Here is a 21,318-nt window from a genome sequence, read left to right as displayed (position 1 = left end):
GCCCCTGGAACACATTGATTATGACAAAAGGAGAGCGCGGTCACAATCCTGTGAGAAGATGGGTCACAGTGCTGACCAGCTAGGATACCGGAAAGATTATACACAAATGGAGGGTCACGCAGCCACAAGGGAGGTGCGGTAAGAGACTGGACACCTCCCCATACATTAACATAGCATCTACCCCCCAAATTATAAGTCCTCCCCAAAAATAAGCCCAAGCACGTTTTTGTGGGGGGAAAAAAAATATAAGACCGGGTTTTATTTTTGGGGAAAAACGGTAACATATGGAGGTGTGTTTGAATCTGGAGGGTGGTTGGCGGTTTTACTCTAGACAGGATATCCATAAGGCTAAGTTCACAGTGGGACGTTAAGTTGTGGTATGTCATTTATGGCACAACACAAAATTACAACAGCAAAAAAAAATCGTAATACACATTACCGCCATGTTAACGTTGCATACAGTAGGTATAGTGAAACAAACAGGCAATGAAAAGTATGCTTCCCTGTATCTGGTAACGTGAGTTTAGAGGTAATGCACTGCAGCAGTGCGTTACCATAATGCAACGTTACACCACAATGCTAACGCTGCACTGTGAACATCATAGGCTTATCATTGCAATGCGGTGAGCAGCATTATAAGACTTTATAACGTGTGACCATAACGTCCCACTGTGAACCTAGCTGGAGTTTTTTTTTTTTAAGTATATGTTAGAAAAGAAATACAAAACCAGTTCTGAAACACTTAAGAAAAAAAATCTTTATGTTTACAGCATTTATTTTTTTTAATAAACCAATTAAAATACAAAAACAGGCTGAAGATATTTCAACAGTTTAAATCTTTTCTTTTTTTTTAAATACAAATACAATCTCTATCAATACATAAAGTATAACTTTGTATTCTAAACATATAGTGATCTGTTCAGTCTATAAAAATTGATTTTGTTTGGTTGGAATATATCTGAAGTCACAGACAGCTTTATTAAGCTGATGTTTTAGCCATTTTCTTCAAAACTGTAGGTAAATATACAATATTTACAAATAAAAATCCTCCATACCATTACTTTCACAAGCCCTAGAAAATGCAAGGTATATATGGATTAAACAAAAGGCACAGCAGTTATTGCTAAAGATTCAATGCTACAAAGAACAGAACAGGGGTAAATGCCTTTAGAACAAGTGCAAAAAAATATGAACATAAGCAACATCATATTGTGCTTATAGATGGAATTCTAACTACTGTTTTTCAGTTTTGTATGGAACTAGGAAGAGTTAGGACCGGTCAGGTTTTCACTTCTACAGATACGAAGTGCGTCCTCCCTCTATTCCTCTGAGGAGTCCACAAGGGGGTTGATCGCTACAGTGGTGGGTTCCCCAAAGGAAGATGCAGAAAACGTACTCCGAATGAGGAATGAAGGTTTCAGTCAACTGCTAGATCATTACTAAGAGCAGACAGCAGCAAACGTATGACAGAGATTCAAACCCTTCCCAAATAACTCCAGACATGGGTAGTAACCTGTGGGTGGGAAAAAGCCCACTCTACCACCACCCTGCTGGTACCTTTTCCTCCTCCTTTACTTTGCAGGTCTCTACCCCTCTGGCATCATTGCAAAATTTTCCAGAGACATCTTCCAAGATGTCCACCACATCCTGCTTCTTCTAGTAACAGGTCTTATGGGGAATGGAAGAGCATTGGCTTTGACTGCTGGGTCTACTACCCACTCATCTTTTCTGTGGAGTTCTTGCTTAACACACCATAGCAATACAGGAAGAAGACACTTGCAAAGTACAAGGACCAGACACAATCTTTCTGGCGAGTATCAGGTTATCTCTTGACAGGCACTTTAACATGCTCACATTTTAAAAATAACCACAAAAAAGGCTTGGTTTCCACTTTGATATGCTGGCCTGTAAGTAGTCATGTATCAGTAGTATGATACAGATGGAAAGTAAAGCAAGAAAAGAAAAAGCCAGGCTGTTTGGTTTGTCTTGATACAGATTAATAAAATAAAATGTACAGATAGCACAGCTTATATGGACACAGTTTTTGATTGTCAAGGTTCGTATAGAAAAATATTTGCAGAAATTGAGTCTTCATAGCATGAAAGGCACATTCTTTCACTGAGGTCCCAAAAACCAATGGAAATCTCATTAAATTTTCCTGATTACGATTTCAGAAAATGTACAACAAAAAGCTTCAAATCAAATCCAACTGAACACAAAATTAGAAGTTTTACTGCAAGGGACTCAAGATGAAAAAAAGGGAGAGGGGAGTTGCTGTAGAAGAAAATGTACTTTGAAAAAAAAAAAAAAAAAATTATATATATATATATATATATATATATATATATATATATATATATATATATATATATATATATTTATTATTGTGAGGAAGAGCCCATCACATTTGGAAAATATTAAATATAGGGGGGTTTCTCTTTTATCAATTAGAGTCAAATTCCCACGGATCATGTTCCTGTTTAATTTCCACTTGAGGCGTGAATCCATTGGCGTTGGTTACCAGTAGCACACATGAAGGCTGGAATTTTTGCTCAGTTTGCTCAGAAATTTCAGATGTGCCTTCCTGAAAATCTTGGTTATTGGTCACCTGGATAAAAGTTTGTTTGGGTTCTGGCGATTTGATCACTGATGTGATGACAGTGCCTGGAGTTTGGTTGACCAATGGTGAAGTGCTGGTAGTAAAGGACATAACTGGAGTGGATGCAGTGAAGACTGGAGATGAAGGCATACTGACTGTTCCATTGCACAGGCTCTGCACATTCCCATTAAGGACCTGCTGAACTTGGCTGGAGCTCAGGACAATGGATGGTGGAGGGGAGCCATTTTTTTGAGGTTGTAGCACCATGTTTTCCTTGAGTACGGCCATTGGCTGGGCCGATGGAATGGCTTGAAGGAAGAATTTCTGTGAACCTGCAGCAGCTGATGGATCTGTGCTTGTTATCACTGTGGTAAGAGGGACTGTCTGGAGTGTTACAGTGTGCAGTTGCTGATTGCCAGGAGACACCACTACCGGTACTTGACCAGGAGACTGGATAGTCCTGAAACAATAAAAAGATGAAAGACATAAGATTTGTATTCATTTCTAAAAGCCTTCCATCTCTGAGTTCTGGTGCCAGTAACAATTTCCAGCAGATTATCATTATGGAAATAAAGGCATTTTCATGTGGAATTGTTCTTTGAAAAGACAAGATGATACCAAAAGTAAATACCAAAAGTAAAGTAAATTCTTTTTTTTTTTTTTTTTTAATAAACAGACACAAATGGCCGTAGAGCCTTGCTGTACCTGATGCCCTTTTAACTATCTTAGACTCAAGTCTTTAAAGGATATTTGCAAGGAAAACTGTGTTTTTAGTTGTGCATTGTTAAAATACACCTGAACTGAGAGGAATATGGAAGTTGCCATATTTATTTCCTTTTAAACAATACCAGTTGCCTGGCAACCCTGCTGATCTCTTTAGCTACAGTAGTATATGAATCACACATCTGAAACAAGCATGTGGTTAATCCAGTCAGACTTCAGACAGAAACACCTGATCCGAATGCTCGTTCTGGGTATATGGCTAAGGGTAGTAGAGACAGAGGATCAGTAGGACAGCCAGGCAATCTGCATTGTTTGAACGGAAATCCTAGGTAAAGGCTCATACACACATCAGACTATAGTCTTTGGAAAATGAAAGATCACGGACCAATCTTACCACCCTTCATGTAGTATGAGAGCCACACCTTCACAGTCTTTTCTATGGAGCTGAACTCCACATCAGAAAAAAAATCTTTGCAAGATGCTGCACACACAGATGCTGTACAGGCACAAAAGATCTGCAGATGAATGTCTGTTAAACAAGGTGTGTATGAGAATCTGCAGATATCATAGACTATGAATACATTTTGCAGGAACGGATCTTTTGCAGGAACAGATCTTTTGAATGTCTACAGCATGTTTGTGTGCAGCATCTTGCAAAGATTTCTGTCTGTTGGGGAGTTCAGCTCCATAGAATAGACTGTGTAGAGTATGGCTCTCATACTACATGGAAGGGGGTAAAATTGGTCTGTGATCTTTCATTTTCCAAAGACTATGGTCTGATGTGTGTATGCACCCTAAGTTAAAGGAAATAAATGTCAGCCTCAGTTATGGTGTGCCTGAATACTCTCCTGTGTCACCAACTCTGAAAATTTCCACCACTTCCTCACAGTAAATCTTTTCAAGAGTAACAGCCACAGCAACAATTACAATGCATTCCGTAGAATGGTTAAGAGTTATGATCCTTGATTAGTCATTTTTTGCTATTCTTAATTTTCTCTTTCCAGGACTACCAGTGGATGGGAGCTATGTCATCTAGACGCACAGAGGAGCCATGAGCAGAGCTCTACCATAAAATACTGGTACCTGGGAGGGAGGAGGATACACATCACTTCATTATGTAAAATAGCAGCTCTGATAGATAAGATATGCAAGGCAGCGATTTAATTCTTTTTCTTAAATTCTGTCTGGCAGTTGTACCACACTGATTGGCAAGGTCACACCAGTATTTTCTATTTCAGCTTTGTAGCTTCCTGTATCTCAGATAAATCATAATGATTCTAGATAGTATCTGTTATGATGTGTGCTGTGTTGGCAGCTAGGGGTGCCTATTGCTACAGAGTTTCCCTGGGGCCATGAAACTTCAGGTCCTTTTACATCAAAGCAGAGACTTTCATTACAGTCATCGCCCCCGCTCACATCCACTTTCAACTTTGGTACTGGTCAGTGTGTTGACCTATTGTGTCTCTGACAAGACAAGGCACAAAACTGCTTCAACCAGCAGAGGAACTGTTTTGCATGATAGCAAGAAGCTTCTCAAATCCTACGTAATAGTGGCAGTTTAATGTGGATTTCGAGAGCTGCACTACACTACTTAGATTAAGAAGTGCTACTTAGATTAAGTAGTATTACTACTACTTAGATTAAGAAGTGTTTCATAGCAGTTCTCCAGATAGTGCAGCAGTGCAGGCTACACATGATTTGTGAAGGGTTCCTCCCCGCTCACTCAGAGCCTGCTGACAGCAGATATGTTGGTTGCCTCAGCAACAGTAATTTCCCTCACACACTGCACTGCCTGAGAGACCTTCCTAACTCCTCCTATTCCTTACAGTTTAAAGGAATTGTCAGGCAAAAAAAAACAAAGTTAGTTTCACTTACCTGGGGCTTCTACCAGCCCCATGCAGCCATCCTGTGCCCTCGTAGTCACTCACTGCTGCTCCAGTCCCCTGCCGCCAGCTAGTTTTGTTTTTGCCGACCTCGGGGTCGGCAGGCCGCATTGCTTACATTTTTTAGCATTCCCACTGGTACAGGAACATTAAAACATACATTTTTTAGCGTTAGCGGTGTAACACTAACAAATTTTAGCATTGCAACGCGAAAATTTGTTAGCGTTGCATCACTGATGCTACAAAATGAAGGCGTTAATGTTCCTGCACCAGCGGGAATACTAAAAAATTTAAGCAATGCGGCCTGAAACTGGCTGGCGGCAGGGGACTGGAGCAGCAGTGAGTGACTACAAGGGCATAGGATGGCTGCATGGGGCTGGTAGAAGCCCCAGGTAAGTGAGAGGTTTTTTTTTTTTTTTTTTTTTGCCTGATAATTCCTTTAAGAAGGAATCTGCACTATTTAGTGATTTCTTAGACAGTTCTGCATGGATTTCTAAAAACCTACTAATATTTTGTCTCAGACTCTCTTGATAAATGTCCCCCAGAGTATTTATATTGTGCTTTTCTCCTGGTAGACATGAAGCGCCAGTGCTGCAGCCATCAGGGTACGCTCAGTAAGCAGTAGCAGCGTTACTAAATAGATGCTGGCTTACTGAACAGGAAGAGACAAGATTTGAACCCTGGTCTCCTGTGTCAGACGCAGCCCTTATCCAGAACACTTATCCAGCTGCTCTAGAAAGAGGAGGTTACTGTGCCGGCTGCAAATTTATCCAAAAGTTGCAATTTACTGATTAGTGTCCCCTTATATAGGCATTTCCAAGTTGATCTGTAACAAAAGAACGGCACTGAAAAAGCAACATAATTATTATTAGTCAAAAATATATACATACCATGAACTCTGTATTAAATGTTAAAAATACAATCATTTAAAGTAGATTAACCTTGGGGGAGCCTTTAGGCACAGCAGAGCCCGTAAACCGCATAAAAAGTTGGCCTTCACCACTGTGAGTACTCCCGACGATTTGTGCTAGTTGGTTGAGACTGCTGGTTTGTGGAGTTCCAGATAACCGGGAACCCACTATACCAGCTTTATATACTGTACACACACATTCATTGTGGCATGCTAACATATAACTCTACTATCATTTATATGGTACTGACCTCTTCTGCAGAGCTTTATGGAGTACATAGTCATGTCACTTACAATCAAATCCTTATCATAGTACCTACTATAGTCTAAGGCATGCATGGGCAAACTTGGCCCTCCAGCTGTTAAGAAACTACAAATCCCACAATGCATTTGCCTTTATGAGTCATAACTGTGGCTGTCAGACTCCTGTAAAGCATTGTGGGACTTGTAGTTCCTCAACAGCTGGAGGGCCAAGTTTGCGCATGCCTGGTCTACGGCAAATTTGGCATCAATTTATGTTTTTGAGATGCAGTAAGAAACCAGAGTGCCCACAGAAAACACACTAAAACATGGGGGGAAAACAAACTCCACACACATCGGGTCACAGCTGGGACGTGAACCCGAGACTGTGGGGCTGCCCATATTTGCAAAACACACCCAGCACTGCTTGCATACCTGAAGTCACCTCTAGCAAGGATTTAACAGTTTATGAGAAGGTTTCATTTATTTGGTGAAAACATGGAGATAGTATTTTTTTTTCTCTGTATCTCAGTCTGCTGAGAAAACCATGACTGAAAACAGCTGGGCTTCCAAACCAGGAAGTCTACCCAAACACAGAAACTTAGTAAGTCAGCAGAGTGTAGTTAGTGAGAACATGCAGTGCTGCAGTGGTATTAACCACTTCAGGAACGCGTGATTTTTCTGTTATCTGTGCTGCGTGGGCTCTGCAGCCCACAGCACAGATCGTGTAAAAGGCAGGGCGATCAGACTTCCCCCTTTTTTCCCCACTAGGGGGATGTCCTGCTGGGGAGGTCTGATCGCCGCCGCCTGTTTGTGGGTAGCGGGGGGGCTCCTCAAAGCCTCCCTCCGCAGAGCTATTCCCCCTCCCTCTCCTTACAGTTTTCCTCCTCTGTGTGAGCGGTACAGGACGGCGATCCGTCCTGTACCGCCTCTGATAGGCTTCAGCCTATCAGATGCCGGCGATCCCCGGCCAATCAGAGGCCGGGGATCGCCGATCTCCTTTACGGCGCCGCTGCAACAGCAGCGCCGTAGGATGTAAACACAGGGGATTTCTTCCCCGCGTGTTTACATTTCGCCTGCGAGCCGCGATCGGAGGCTCGCAGGCTGTTCACGGAGACACCCTCCATGAACGGACATGGAACGGCCGTTTCCATGTAAAACCACTTACGACCTGCCGCTGCCTATCGGCGTTAGGCGGTCGTTAAGTGGTTAAAGCAAGCACCATTTTTTTTTTCTATTTTGCAGTGTCTCCTGGTTTAGGAGGTGTCATGTTTCCCTCTCCCCTTCTAGCTGCCCTTATTTGTCCAGGCGCAGGTGTGAAGATGGCATCTGTGACTTCTTTAAACTCTTCGAAGCACAGTGTCCTATCCACCCCAAAATTGCATGTAACCCTAGCTTTAGTTAGAGCACTTATACTAGATATCTATTTATTTAGTTTATAGCCTTACTGTTAGATAGGTAGTGACCAACTGTGGCATTACTTTAATAAAGCTTGTGAGCAGAAAACCCCAGGGTATTGTCCAATCACCTTACCCAAGTTAATACTCTTGTGACCAGTGATGATTCAGGAGAAGGAAATAATTTGCTTTGGTAAAACTACACTTACTCTTTAACTGAGTGGGGCAAATCAGCAAACCAGTACAATCAACACAAAGCATCATATTAAGAAGTGAAATCAAATTGCACAGGACTCTATATAAAAAAACCTTTGTTATGTGATGATTCATTCTCTAAGACTCTCTCCAGGATTATTATGATTTTTTTTTGTAGTACTGGGTCCCAACTAGTGGTCCAAGTTAAAGTTAAAACCCAGTAAAAATCTGGGAAATAGCAGATTTTTGTTTCCTAGCCTCCTGTATCCTCTAGACTGAAACAGCCCCTTGTTTTGATGCATCAGGACGTGTCTGAGTGGCAGTTCCACTATCCTCGCCCACTTCCTGACTGGAAGGAGTGGTAAGTTGCAACTGGATCACTCCTCCCCTCCCAGAAAGCATTTTTCATCCACTGGAATCTTGGCCTTTAGATTTTGTTTTACTTGGAACACTAATCAGAAGGGGTAGATGTCAGCAACATTAACAGAAAATGCAGAGAGGGGCACTGGAAGTAGTTATTTTAACTCTCATACGTACTGATTATTATCTACATTAGAGAAAATGTATAGGGCTTTTAATACCTTTTTTTATAATCACTATAAAATAAAAATATTTTTAACTTGCAAAATATGAAATATGACTGTCCAAACACACAGCAGTTGTTTTAAATCAATGCCAGTATAACATCCTGGTAATGTTTGTGAGTAGAAGAGTGTATCACTTTACTATTGGAATAAACAAGTCTGACATAACAAGGATAAAAGTACACAGATTTGAAAGACTGGTAACTAGGGCCTACTGTTGTAATGGCCAGTATACACGCTAAGTTGTTCTCGGTCAAGGCAGGCAACTCTGCCGAGAACCTAGCATGTGTACAGCTGGCCTAATGTATTGCTGAGAGACTTGGAGTGCCGGATGAATCATCTGGGCCAAACAAATGATTACCCTTCATATACAATACCATTTCTATAGCGCTTTCCTCCCATAGGACTCAAAGCGCTTAGGCCATCTCAGATTCAGTAGTTGGTAGTAGGAGGAAGTATTCACACAACAAAAATTATATTTCTGCAAATGCCAAACTGAACAGGTGGGTTTTCAGTCTGGATTTAAACATGTCCAGAGATGGAGCTGTCCTGATCTGCTGAGGTAATGAGTTCCAAAACGTAGGAGCAGCATGACAGAAGTTTCCCGGTGGACTCTGGGTTTGACAAGATTATTAGAACCTGTGGATCTGAAATTGCAGGGATTGCTACGCAGCTTTAACATTTCTTAACTAATTGAGGACCAGAGGTTTATACCCCCCTAGTGACCAGGCCATTTTTTACAATTCTGCACTTCACAACTTTAACAGTTTATTGCTCGGCCATACAACGCAGCACCCAAATGAATTTTACCCCCTTTTATTCCCACTAATAGAGCTTTCTTTTGGTGGTCTCTGATTGCTGCTGAGATTGTTAGGGTTTTTTTTTTTTTATATTAAAAAAGCATTTTTTCTCTCTCCCTCCCTCCCCCCCCCCCCCCCAATTGGCCCTACACTAAGAAACATGCACTACTAATTACATACATAGGCATGTGCTATAGTGACAAGGCAATACTCTGTGCAGCACTGCATTAGAGGTCAGCACTATATAAATATATTTCCCCATGCAAAAAAATAAACCAGCCTGCCAGTGCTAATCAGTCACTGGCAGGATGATCCCTGTGCTTAGTGACGGGCGCTCGCTCCGTCTAATCTTGCTCCTTGCGAGATGACACCTATTGGCGTGACGGAGGAACAAGGAAGCCACTCTGCAGCTGCCGATCAGCGTTAGGCTGTCGCAGAGTGGTTAACCCTCCCACTGGAAGCAGCTCTGTTGCGCACCATGCCATCACACACACACACCCAGATACAGAATGCATTGCAAACATAAAACCTCACTATGCGTCTGTACGGCACTCAACACCAAACAGACATCTGAGGTATTAAGGCTCAATCCCAATATCTGTACACGTGTAAGCACCTTCGGGTCTTTTGTTTGCATACAAAGTTTGGCAGTAAAGTTACATATCCACAATAAACTTAAATAAATCAATGAATAATATTATTACCTTTGTATTGAGAGCGTGTCACAGATTTATCAAAGCCAGTGCAAGGGAATTAAAATCAAAACTAGTGCAAAACAGGAGCAGATGTTCTGATGAAGAATTCAGTTTGGTTCAATTTTTCAACTGTTTTGCATGAGCTTTGCAGAAATTTGCCCTGCAGTGCTTTAGATAAATCTGCTCTACTTTCCTTCCACACAGCAACCACACAGTAACACTTCTAATGTGTTACTATAATAATACATTATTATTTTAAAATTGTTTTTATATGCAGTAAAGTAATTTAAGAGGACAGGTTTAGTTTTAATCCTAATCATTTTCTGCCCCGAACCACTGACGATACAAAATATGAACACCTTCAAATAAATGACCAAGCGGAATGTGGTTCCTTACTACTGTATGATCAACATCAACACTGTGTGTCAGTTCTGTTTAGTATAGCCTGTCCATTGACAATATTTTTAAGACTCACCTGACTGTTTGTGCAGTAGAAAGTGTGTCATTCTGAACAGTGCAAGTTAATGCTTGGTCAGGAACAACTTGTCCAGACATTAAATGGACAGTCCGATAAAGTTGGGTTGGGTGTGGCTGAGATGTCTGAGTAGGAGACACTGTCCGCAACATATCTGATGGGAGCAGGGCCATCTGAGGTTGGCAAGGCTCCGCTAGTTCTTTCACTTTTGAAGTTTTTGGTGATTTTACAACAGTTGTTGAGCTGCTTCTTGATCCAGTGTTTGGGGCCCCTTTAGATGTTTTTGTTTGATTACGATTTGGAGTAGAAAGTGGAGAATGCAAAGGTAGATCGGAGGACAAACTTCCTGAGTATTCTGCAGGGCTGGAGTCCTCCTCATCAATATATACAAGATCCTTTGGCATTTCCTTAAACTGATAGACAAGCCGCTGTCCTTCCACCTTAGCTAGAATACCTCTTTGGTAATAGTACCTACAACAAAAAAGAAAGATCCAATTACAGAATGTTAAACTGTTTTGGGTCATCACTAAAAAAAAAAAAAAAACTGAATATTTTAAAATGGATCTCCTTCAAACATTCTGACTACTTGTGAAAATTATCCAAATGCAAGTCAAGAGATTATGCAGTAAAAACAGCCCAACTGACTTTGGATTGTTATCTTGTTGCATTTTATCCAGTTTTAAGTTGAGGAAGGGCTAGGACAGCCCAAAACATGTGCTAAGAAAATAAAAAGACACCGCTGTAAGTGCTATTTGTTGAGGTTTAGCTATTGTAATAAAATGTATATACACTATGTAAGGCACTCGTGTTTCAATTACAGATACACAATTCTTAGCCTTTGATGAGAACTCCAGCAGTGGAAGACAGCAGTCAAGTGATCTTCCCCTACCAGCACCCAGAAGACAGCACCCGAAAGAAGGCAGTATAAATGTAGGCAGCAGCTGGAAGCAGACAGGGGAGGCTGCCTGCACAGACAGGGAAGGACAGAGCTCCAGTAGAGTGCAGTTAAAAAAAAATTAAAATAAGAGTCATATTAAACACTGCACTGTGATTTTTGGGCCATGCTCATGCAGCTGCAGCATATGGGATATGCTGCTCTGCTGTCCTGACATTACCAATCCCGTGAGGTCCCCCACCTCGCGGGATTGGTAATGTCAGGACAGCAGAGCATCCATATACTTACTACACCAGGACTGTATACAAGCTGACTGGCATTGCATGGTGTATATATTGGGATTTTCTTAGCTAGTTAGATCTTACACATTACATTGTGAAGGCACTTGATACTGTTTATCTACACACCAAAGCTGGATGTGCATGATACCTGTGTAAGGAGACAAATTGTTGATGTAATGGTCGTTGCACAATTTTATACAGCATAACTATATTAGAGTGTTAGGACCTTACATGCAGGTATAATAAAATGTGTAACTCTAGACAGCATAAACAGACAGGGAGATAAAACTCGACTCTGCATCGTCAGATGTGTTGAGAAGTAATATATCAGTTCCTTAAACTCAGCTTCATGAATGAAGTCTGAATATGTTTTTCTCTTGGGTAATCAGTTCCCCATATTTGTAATACTGGGGCTGGCATCCACCTGTAAAGGGAAGCAATGACTTGGCTGCTAGAAGGGAAGCAGTTCTACAGACACAAACTTCATGTATGAATCTCTACAGTGACACGTATTTGTATAGGTACATTATACATCAGGTTTACTTTTATATTGTATATATTAGCTGTATGGTTTCTATAGGGCACATGCTGTCTCATCATCACAAGTAATCATTGCATTTGCAGTCAGTTTACCTGAGTGCTCTGCCCATGGTTTCATAGTTCATGTCAGGCTTATTCTTGTGCTTCCCCCACAGCTTGGAAACAGCCTTGGAATCTACCAGCTTGAAGATCCCCTTCTCTCTTTGAGTCCATTTGATATACTTTGGACACGTGGCCTTGTCTTGGAGCAAAGCAAGCAAAAATTCCCAAAGGTAAATGGTATTACCTGTAAATAAGGGAGGCATGTAAGCATAAATGTATTCCCATGCATCATGCAAAATACATCTCTATTAACTGCATATATCCGAAATATACATTTTATCAGAACAGGTAAAATGGTTGACTTGATTATACACACTTTAGTCCCTTCACTTCCCACTCTAGTTATGTCGGCCCCTCTACCAAGGTGGACTACCCACAGCCACCCTGTTGATATACTGTACTGCACACCCTTCATTCCCACACCGGGCTGCCACTGGTCCCCCACTCCCACCTTCCAGCTAAATTGGCATCCACTGTGGTAGGAACAGGGAATTATTGTACTGGTTAAAAAGCAGGGATGTCAATAAGATGCAAATAATTCTGAGCTGGTGCAGAATTATGCAAATGTATGCAGTTTGAAAATGGACCAATCATATTCCACCTTGGCAGGATTCCATTGGTCCATTTTCAAGTTGCCTAAATTTGCATACAAAATCTCCAGCTGCAAACTAAAATTGGGAAAATCTTAGAGTTAGAATCTCTATGACATACAGAGGAAAACAGGTGGTCTCAACGCATCAAATTCCACCTAGTATTTAAATTTCATTTGATTAAGCGGATCAATGAAATCTCAAGATTAGAAAGCCAAACACCCCAAGAAGTATAATTTCTATTTAACACCTCAGGGTTCATTCAACGTAAACAAGAAGATGCAATGCAACTAAAAGGGAATGACAAGACTGCTGTAAAAATATTTTGTTTGAAAACAGCAGCATCCATTTATCAAGGTATGCAACGTCATTCTTAGAGGCACAAGGCTGTATTTTACAATAGTGTAATTATTACAATACCTTTCCCATCTTTGCTTTTCTTCCTCACAGATATGTTTGGGGTGGTTGTAGGCGACTCTGGTCGAGGCATCTTTGGCTTTCTCCCTAAAGCATTTGAGAGAAACAGTTAATATGGTTAGTGAAACGGTGTTCAGTGTTCCAGAAGCACACAGTGTACATTCATGTTTGTGTGGTTAATCCCCCTATACCTTTCTTCTTCTTTGGCTGTTCATCTAGCAGGCAGTCTACTGGCTCTGCATACATGTTCTGGTGGATCTCCATAACCTCTGGAATTCCATCAACAGTGACAGACACATGAGTAATGGGAGTCACTAGCAGCTCATCGTCAGAGCTGCCAAACAGGTTAGCTGATAAAATAAAATCAGCGTCACATGGTTAGAATTCACCATTACAAGTGGAATATTATACCAATAAGACTAATCAAAAGCAACATGATAGTGAAGCAGAACTAGATTGTGTATATGTGGTAAGCAGAGCGCAGTCTAGATGCACAAAGCAAGTCAGGACTCAGCAGTATAATGCTCTCAGTGAAAAGGCAGACTGGTCTTACCTTGTGTAAAGCGGAACTTGGGGAAATAAATAACATCATAACCTGCTTTATATCACTGTATTCTGGAACAATGTACATACATGAGGTACAGCTTTCTAAACATGTTCTGACCCGCATTAGTCCTGTATACAGTGGAATGAAGCTGGTTATAACATTTTCCAATGCCAGTTTGCGCTTTATCTACACATGGCAAAATTAAAGTAGCATTAGAACAATAAACCAAAGAAGCAAATTTACTTCATTTTTCTGTTTACTGGAAATAATGGAACATGATGCATGAAAATTGTATGGGACAGACGGTGCATTAAATGCATTAGGTGATATCATCTGAGGAAGAAAGAATACATGCAGCACTGCAAATGGGATAAGGAAGATTTGAAATCAGTGGTAAAATAAAACTCTGGATGTCCTTAGATGCCTAGTGCAGGTCATACAGTCGACAAAGTTATAGTCCAATAAATAAATGTTGAAGCAAGAAAGCATTTTTTTTATTGATATTTTCAGTATTTTTCTTAAAAAAAAACAAAAAAAAAACCTAAAACCTTTAATTCTCTTTTCCATGCAAATCCTATAATAAGATAAGAACCCAATTAACCTTCCAAGTTCAAAACCTTGTACTGGCTATTTTTTAGAGAGATAAATTGACCCAAAGCTTTAGATCTTACATACTACAGCGTCTCCTCACATTCCATCATCCTTAATTTGCCTGCATTGCTGATACTAGATTTTCTTTGCATTAGATGAACATAGTGTGTGATACACTAGAGAACGCCCTGAACAACAGACTGCTACTGTAATGCACTCAGTGTCCAGCGCAGTCTTCTAACCCCTAGGTTCTCAGCGTGCGGTACACATACCCCTGGGCGTACTTCTGATGTTTCCAGGGGGTACTTGCGTTTGATATACTTAACCAAGAATAACAAATTTACAGTTTTACAAAAATAATCTTATTTAAACACCAAATTAGTAGTTTAGCTAATTAAAAGCAATAGTAAATGCTTGGAAATTGTTTAGAACCAATTATGTACTACGATTAAATATATTTGTCAAGGGGTCAAGGGGAAACACTGTTCTAACCTCTCTGTCCTTCCTAGTGGCTTTCCAGTGTCTATACATGGCTCCAGGGGAGTATTTTAAGTTGCACGTGGGGAGGAGGGGGTTGTGTTTTTTTGGCAAAACACTTGTATATGGCACCAGGCGATCCTCCCTGGTGCCTTATACCGCGGACTTTACTGTAATTAGAGTCCAAAAGAGTGTAAGGCATAGGTAATGCATGTGCAAGGATCAATATCACACCCTGTATGACCCAGTTACCATACATTCTGCAGCTCTGGCTAGCATGATTACAAAAACCTGTTTTTAAGTAGAAATCAAGCAAAGGAAATTAACATTTTATATAGGTTTTCTTGAAGCTGTCACCTGAATTGATCATTAACCAATGCTTTGGGTGACACTTACTAATTGCTAATTGCAAAGCACTAGCAGGAGGCTGCTGCAAGCCTGGTATTTGTTGTCCACCTGACATAAGCTTTAGGCTGCAATATCACCACGTGTACTTAAAGTGGACCTCCGGACTAAAAATCTACTCAACAGAACTGAAAAGGCTTGGCGTTTCTTTAACAGTTCCACAGCATCAGAACATTGTTTTTCTTACCGAAGTCTCATTTTTAGCTGCATTTTTAGCTAAGTTCCGCCCCATCAAAGAAATCTGCCCGGGCGTTTTTTCCCTGATGCTGTGCAAAGCATGATGGGATTTCCTATGTTGTTATTCATGTTGCCTAGCAACTGGGATGGGTGATCAGCACACAGGACAGTTGGAACTGTGTCTCATGCTCCGTCACCTCCTTTCAACCAAAAAGATGGCTGCCATCATGAAATCAAACATTTGCCTGTTCATTTAAAACAGGGTGGGTAAGAGATTATATTACCTATCTATTTTAATAAACATAACTAATGTAACTTTTAATGACAGTATGTTTGTTTAGGCTGAAGTTCCTCTTTAAACAATAGGACAGATGGAAAGAGAAGGTAGCTGTAAGTACCAAGTAACTAGATATGTTATTCTATGCTGGGAAATATGACTGTGCTTCAAGAGATCAGAGAATGTGTTTTCTTACAACATGAGACAATAAGCCCAAATCTCACCTAATTTCTTCTCATCCAACAACACATCTGGAGAATCCATATTCAGAAGTGCTTCTGCTGCTTCAATGGTTTCCATTGTCTCGTCTCCGTTATGGCAGGACGCTTCAACTGAAATTACACATTTTTCTGCATCACCAACAGTTTACTTATGTGTAGGCTGCTTTGTATTTTGTCAAGAAAAAACATAAAACAGCTGTTTACCATCTGCTGCTTATTGAATCTTAACCAGTAGAGGGCAGTAAAGCACTTCAAATGTAGTAAAGGACATTTACAGTAACATGTTTAAATGGGCTACAACCCCTATTTTTCTTACATGTTGATCTTTACATTAGACTTTGGTTATGTGGAAGATTATTAGTAAACTGCCATTCCTGCACGACTGCAATAATTAAACACAAGTATTTCAAGAGCCCATATCCAATAAACTTTCTCCTGAGTTTCTCCCAGGAGATGATTTTACAAATTCTGTACAAATTAACTTTGCATCACTTTCGCAATTGGAAAAAGTACCCATACGTAAGTAAAAATAAACGAGAGTGAAAAGAAGGGAAATGCATATGACCCCTGTTGGCGCACTTTGCCGCAGGATCTTATGTTTGTGGTTTTGTGCAATGCGGTGGGGGCGGGGCATCACACCGTAGACGCACACCACAAGTATAAAACCGGCCTAAACAAACCAGGTCAAGATAAGGTATTTAAAATAGTGTGTTACTTACATAATTTTTCAGGCAATATGCTTCAAAGCATTTGACCTTACCACATTTCACCCAAAAAAGAAAGCAAACCCCATATGGCATGTTGGACCCGACGATGCTTAAGATATAACAGAGAGAAGACAGCCGAACCTCAGCCTGCACTCACTGCAAAAGAGTACTGAGCCAGTATTGGCAGGTCTAGATACAATACCTCCTGGGTTCTATTTACTATAGAATAAAATACTTCATACCTGTGAGAGTGAGGTCATCATCTTCTATGATCTGTTCCTCTGCTACATCCAAGGAGTTTTCAGTAATCATGTCATTTGGTTCATCAACACAGCTTAAACCGGAATAGTGCAACAAATCTCCATTTGGAATGTGCTCCACAATGACAGCAGGAAAGATGGAAGGGTCATCAAGCTGCAAGGGAGAGGAATTGGTCAAGTTCAAAAGCAGATTCTCAAAAGACAACAGAACATTCATCAGTAAAGCCTGGTGTACAGATATCAAGAAATGCATATTTGTATTGTGTGCAGAATCTTTTGTATGTACAGTAACACATGAAAGTGAAGTTTTTAAATATTAGATAAGCAATACCAACCACATACCCATGTAGAAAGTATGACAGAGCAGGTATCATCATTCAGCAGTGCCCCATTCATGCGCAGTACTGCTGGGCATGATAATAAGGTGGCAGGGAGACTGGCAACAAAAGCAGCATTGTCAGATGCAAATAAAGAATATCATTTTTAGACCGTCACAGATAGAGTCTATCTGAGGATACCATAAAGTGCTTACATGTACTTTATAAGATTTCAAAACCACCCTGAGGAAATCCCCAGATCCTAGGTGCAAACTGAGCACAGGCCTCACTTCCCTTACTGACTGTAAACAAACTGGGGAGAGCAACTCAGCTGCTAACAATAGTGCTCAAGTCAGAGAGTTCTGCGCCTTTATACGGTCTGTGCTTGAAATTGTGGGGCTGCCAACAAGCACAGGTAAGATTGGGGGGAACAAAGATAAACATGCAGGTGTCTTGTGGCTCATCTATGTATAGACAAACTCCAGGCCACAAGACACAAATAGCTCCTTGTCACCTGCACTTGCCTCTACTAGAGGGACTACTGAAATGTAAAACTTACTAGAGGGACTACTGAAATGTAAAACTTATTTACTGATCTGAAGTTATGAGGGTGGGAGAAATATTTGCATCACATAATTTCCTTTATATTTATTTTTATATACCGTAATTTGTTTCTGATATTGTTCCCAGGCTATGAACGAATGCAACTGTACAATGTTCTCCATGCCTGTACCCTGCTGCTCCCACAGAGACAAACCAACCCTATATTGTTAGCATTAGCCTCAGGGAAAATATCAGACATGTCACACAATCACCATTTCTATAGAAATTACAGAAAAAATATTTCAACAGCCTTTTTAAAGTAAAAAAAGCCAGATGTTATCCTGTTGTCCAGGTCTGCTTTACAATAACAGCTCAACCCACAACCATACGATGGAGTAGGAACCACTATAGTGGGGGACAAGAGGCTAACTGTCACGACTGAGGATTCCTCCGCATCAGAGGTTTTCCTTCAGTTTTGCTACGTGTGTGATGGCAAGGCCAGACGTTTTTTGTATGCATTGATATCCCTCTGTAAGCAGTGGCCTTTGGGGCCTAAACTATGTTCATTGTACTTTGTTATGCTTTTGTAATTTGAAAAACTCAATAAAAAACTATTGAATTAAAGTGTAACTGTTGGGCATAAAATCAAAAATCAATTCTTTACTTTTATCTGGTAAACAAGTAATGATGCTAACCAGGAAATCCAAAAGTTAAAATCACTATTACTTTTCTTGTTAATCAATGATCATTGCCCAGTTTACCTGACTTATTTGGCACACATAAAATTTGGTACACAAAAAAGAAGTTGTAGGGCATGCTGGGTTGTCCTTTTTTGCTTCTCTACTTCCCCTCAGACTTAATTAATGCAGCCTGATTGGCTGAAGCCTCTTTCCCTCCTGTTTTCCCCTCCCACACTTCTTTTCCTCTCTGATTGGCCAATATGTCTCATGCTCAGACAATGCAATTTCTATAGTGGAGGGCAGGCAAATCAGGCAGAGGAGAGTAAGGGAAGAAATGACACCAGGATTGGCTTTAACCACTTGAGGACCACAGTCTTTCTACCCCTTAAGGACCGGCCACTTTTTTTCCATTCAGACCACTGCAGCTTTCACGGTTTATTGCTCGCTCATACAACCTACCACCTAAATGAATTTTGGCTCCTTTTCTTGTCACTAATAAAGCTTTCTTTTGGTGCTATTTGATTGCTCCTGCGATTTTTACTTTTTATTATATTCATCAAAAAAGACATGAATTTTGGCAAAAAAATGATTTTTTTAACTTTCTGTGCTGACAATTTTCAAATAAAGTAAAATTTCTGTATACATGCAGCGCGAAAAATGTGGACAAACATGTTTTTAATAAAAAAAAAAACCATTCAGTGTATATTTATTGGTTTGGGTAAAAGTTATAGCGTTTACAAACTATGGTGCAAAAAGTGAATTTTGCCATTTTCAAGCATCTATGACTTTTCTGACCACCTGTCATGTTTCATGAGGGGCTAGAATTCCAGGATAGTATAAAATACCCCCCAAATGACCCCATTTTGGAAAGAAGACATCCCAAAGTATTCACTGAGAGGCATAGTGAGTTCATAGAAGATATTATTTTGTGTCACAAGTAAGGGGAAAATGACACTTTGTGACAAAAAAAAAGAAAAAAAAAAAGAATCCATTTCTTCTAACTTGCGACAAAAAAAAATGAAATCTGCCACGGACTCACCATGCCCCTCTCTGAATACCTTGAAGTGTCTACTTTCCAAAATGGGGTCATTTGTGGGGTGTGTTTACTGTCCTCGCATTTTGGGGGGTGCTAATTTGTAAGCACCCTGTAGAGCCTAAAGGTGCTCATTGGACTTTGGGCCCCTTAGCGCAGTTAGGCTGCAAAAAAGTGCCACACATGTGGTATTGCCGTACTCAAGAGAAGTAGTAGAATGTGTTTTGGGGTGTATTTTTACACATACCCATGCTGGGTGGGAGAAATATCTCTGTAAATGACAATTTTTTCTTTTTTTTTACACACAATTGTCCATTTACAGAGTTATTTCTCCCACCCAGCATGGGTATGTGTAAAAATACACCCCAAAACACATTCTACTACTTCTCTTGAGTACGGCAATACCACATGTGTGGCACTTTTTTGCACCCTAACTGCGCTAAAGGGCCCAAAGTCCAATGAGTACCTTTAGGATTTCACAAGTCATTTTGCGGAATTTGATTTCCAGACTACTTCTCACGGTTTAGGGCCCCTAAAATGCCAGGGCAGTATAGGAACCCCACAAATGACCCCATTTTAGAAAGAAGACACCCCAAGGTATTCCGTTAGGAGTATGGTGAGTTCATAGAAGATTTTATTTTTTGTCAAAAGTTAGCGGAAAATTGATTTTTATTGTTTTTTTCACAAAGTGTCATTTTCCACTAACTTGTGACAAAAAATAAAATCTTCTATGAACTCACCATACTCCTAACGGAATACCTTGAGGTGTCTTCTTTCTAAAATGGGGTCATTTGTGGGGTTCCTATACTGCCCTGGCATTTTAGGGGCCCTAAACCGTGAGGAGTAGTCTGGAAATCAAATTCCGCAAAATGACCTGTGAAATCCTAAAGGTACTCATTGGACTTTGGGCCCTTTAGCGCAGTTAGGGTGCAAAAAAGTGCCACACATGTGGTATCGCCGTACTCGGGAGAAGTAGTACAATGTGTTTTGGGGTGTATTTTTACACATAGCCATGCTGGGTGGGAGAAATAACTCTGTAAATGGACAATTGTGTGTAAAAAAATCAAAAGATTGTATTGGGCCTGATCTGATGGATAGGAGTGCTAGGGGGGTGACAGGAGGTGATTGATGGGTGTCTCAGGGGGTGGTTAGAGGGGAAAATAGATGCAATCAATGCACTGGGGAGGTGATCGGAAGGGGGTCTGAGGGGGATCTGAGGGTTTGGCCGAGTGATCAGGAGCCCACACGGGGCAAATTAGGGCCTGATCTGATGGGTAGGTGTGCTAGGGGGTGACAGGAGGTGATTGATGGGTGTCTCAAGGTGTGATTAGAGGGGGGAATAGATGCAAGCAATGCACTGGCGAGGTGATCAGGGCTGGGGTCTGAGGGCATTCTGAGGGTGTGGGCGGGTGATTGAGTGCCCTAGGGGCAGATAGGGGTCTAATCTGATAGGTAGCAGTGACAGGGGGTGATTGATGGGTAATTAGTGGGTGTTTAGGGTAGAGAACAGATGTGAACACTGCACTTGGGAGGTGATCAGACGTCGGATCTGCGGGCGATCTATTGGTGTGGGTGGGTGATCAGATTGCCCGCAAGGGGCAGGTTAGGGGCTGATTGATGGGTGGCAGTGACAGCGGGTGATTGATGGGTGGCAGTGACAGGGGGTGATTGATGGGTGATTGATAGGTGATTGACAGGTGATCAGTGGGTTATTACAGGGAAGGACAGATGTAAATAATGCCCTGGCGAATTGATAA

At 40.9% G+C, this 21,318-nt stretch overlaps 1 protein-coding gene across 5 annotated transcripts in view; it reads right to left on the bottom strand.

The window, feature by feature from the left end:
- Nucleotides 1-2,356: 2,356 nt before the first annotated feature.
- ELF1 (E74 like ETS transcription factor 1) overlaps nucleotides 2,357-21,318 on the bottom strand; it is a 130,593-nt gene continuing 111,631 nt past the window's right edge. For all 5 annotated transcript variants that reach the window (XM_068267810.1, XM_068267807.1, XM_068267809.1 and 2 more), the window contains 7 exons: nucleotides 16,971-17,142; nucleotides 16,025-16,132; nucleotides 13,518-13,676; nucleotides 13,330-13,413; nucleotides 12,311-12,503; nucleotides 10,502-10,972; nucleotides 2,357-3,059 (listed from right to left, as the gene is read on the bottom strand). In XM_068267810.1, the coding sequence (XP_068123911.1) occupies nucleotides 2,444-3,059; nucleotides 10,502-10,972; nucleotides 12,311-12,503; nucleotides 13,330-13,413; nucleotides 13,518-13,676; nucleotides 16,025-16,132; nucleotides 16,971-17,142 (1,803 nt within the window). In that variant the 3' untranslated portion in view covers nucleotides 2,357-2,443. The remainder of the gene's footprint in view (nucleotides 3,060-10,501; nucleotides 10,973-12,310; nucleotides 12,504-13,329; nucleotides 13,414-13,517; nucleotides 13,677-16,024; nucleotides 16,133-16,970; nucleotides 17,143-21,318) is intronic.

The sequence above is a fragment of the Hyperolius riggenbachi genome, chromosome 2 (assembly GCF_040937935.1).
Source record: "Hyperolius riggenbachi isolate aHypRig1 chromosome 2, aHypRig1.pri, whole genome shotgun sequence".
NCBI classification, from domain to species: domain Eukaryota; kingdom Metazoa; phylum Chordata; class Amphibia; order Anura; family Hyperoliidae; genus Hyperolius; species Hyperolius riggenbachi.
The sequence above is the reverse complement of the archived record's forward strand: the minus strand, read 5'-3'. Positions and strand labels throughout refer to the sequence as shown.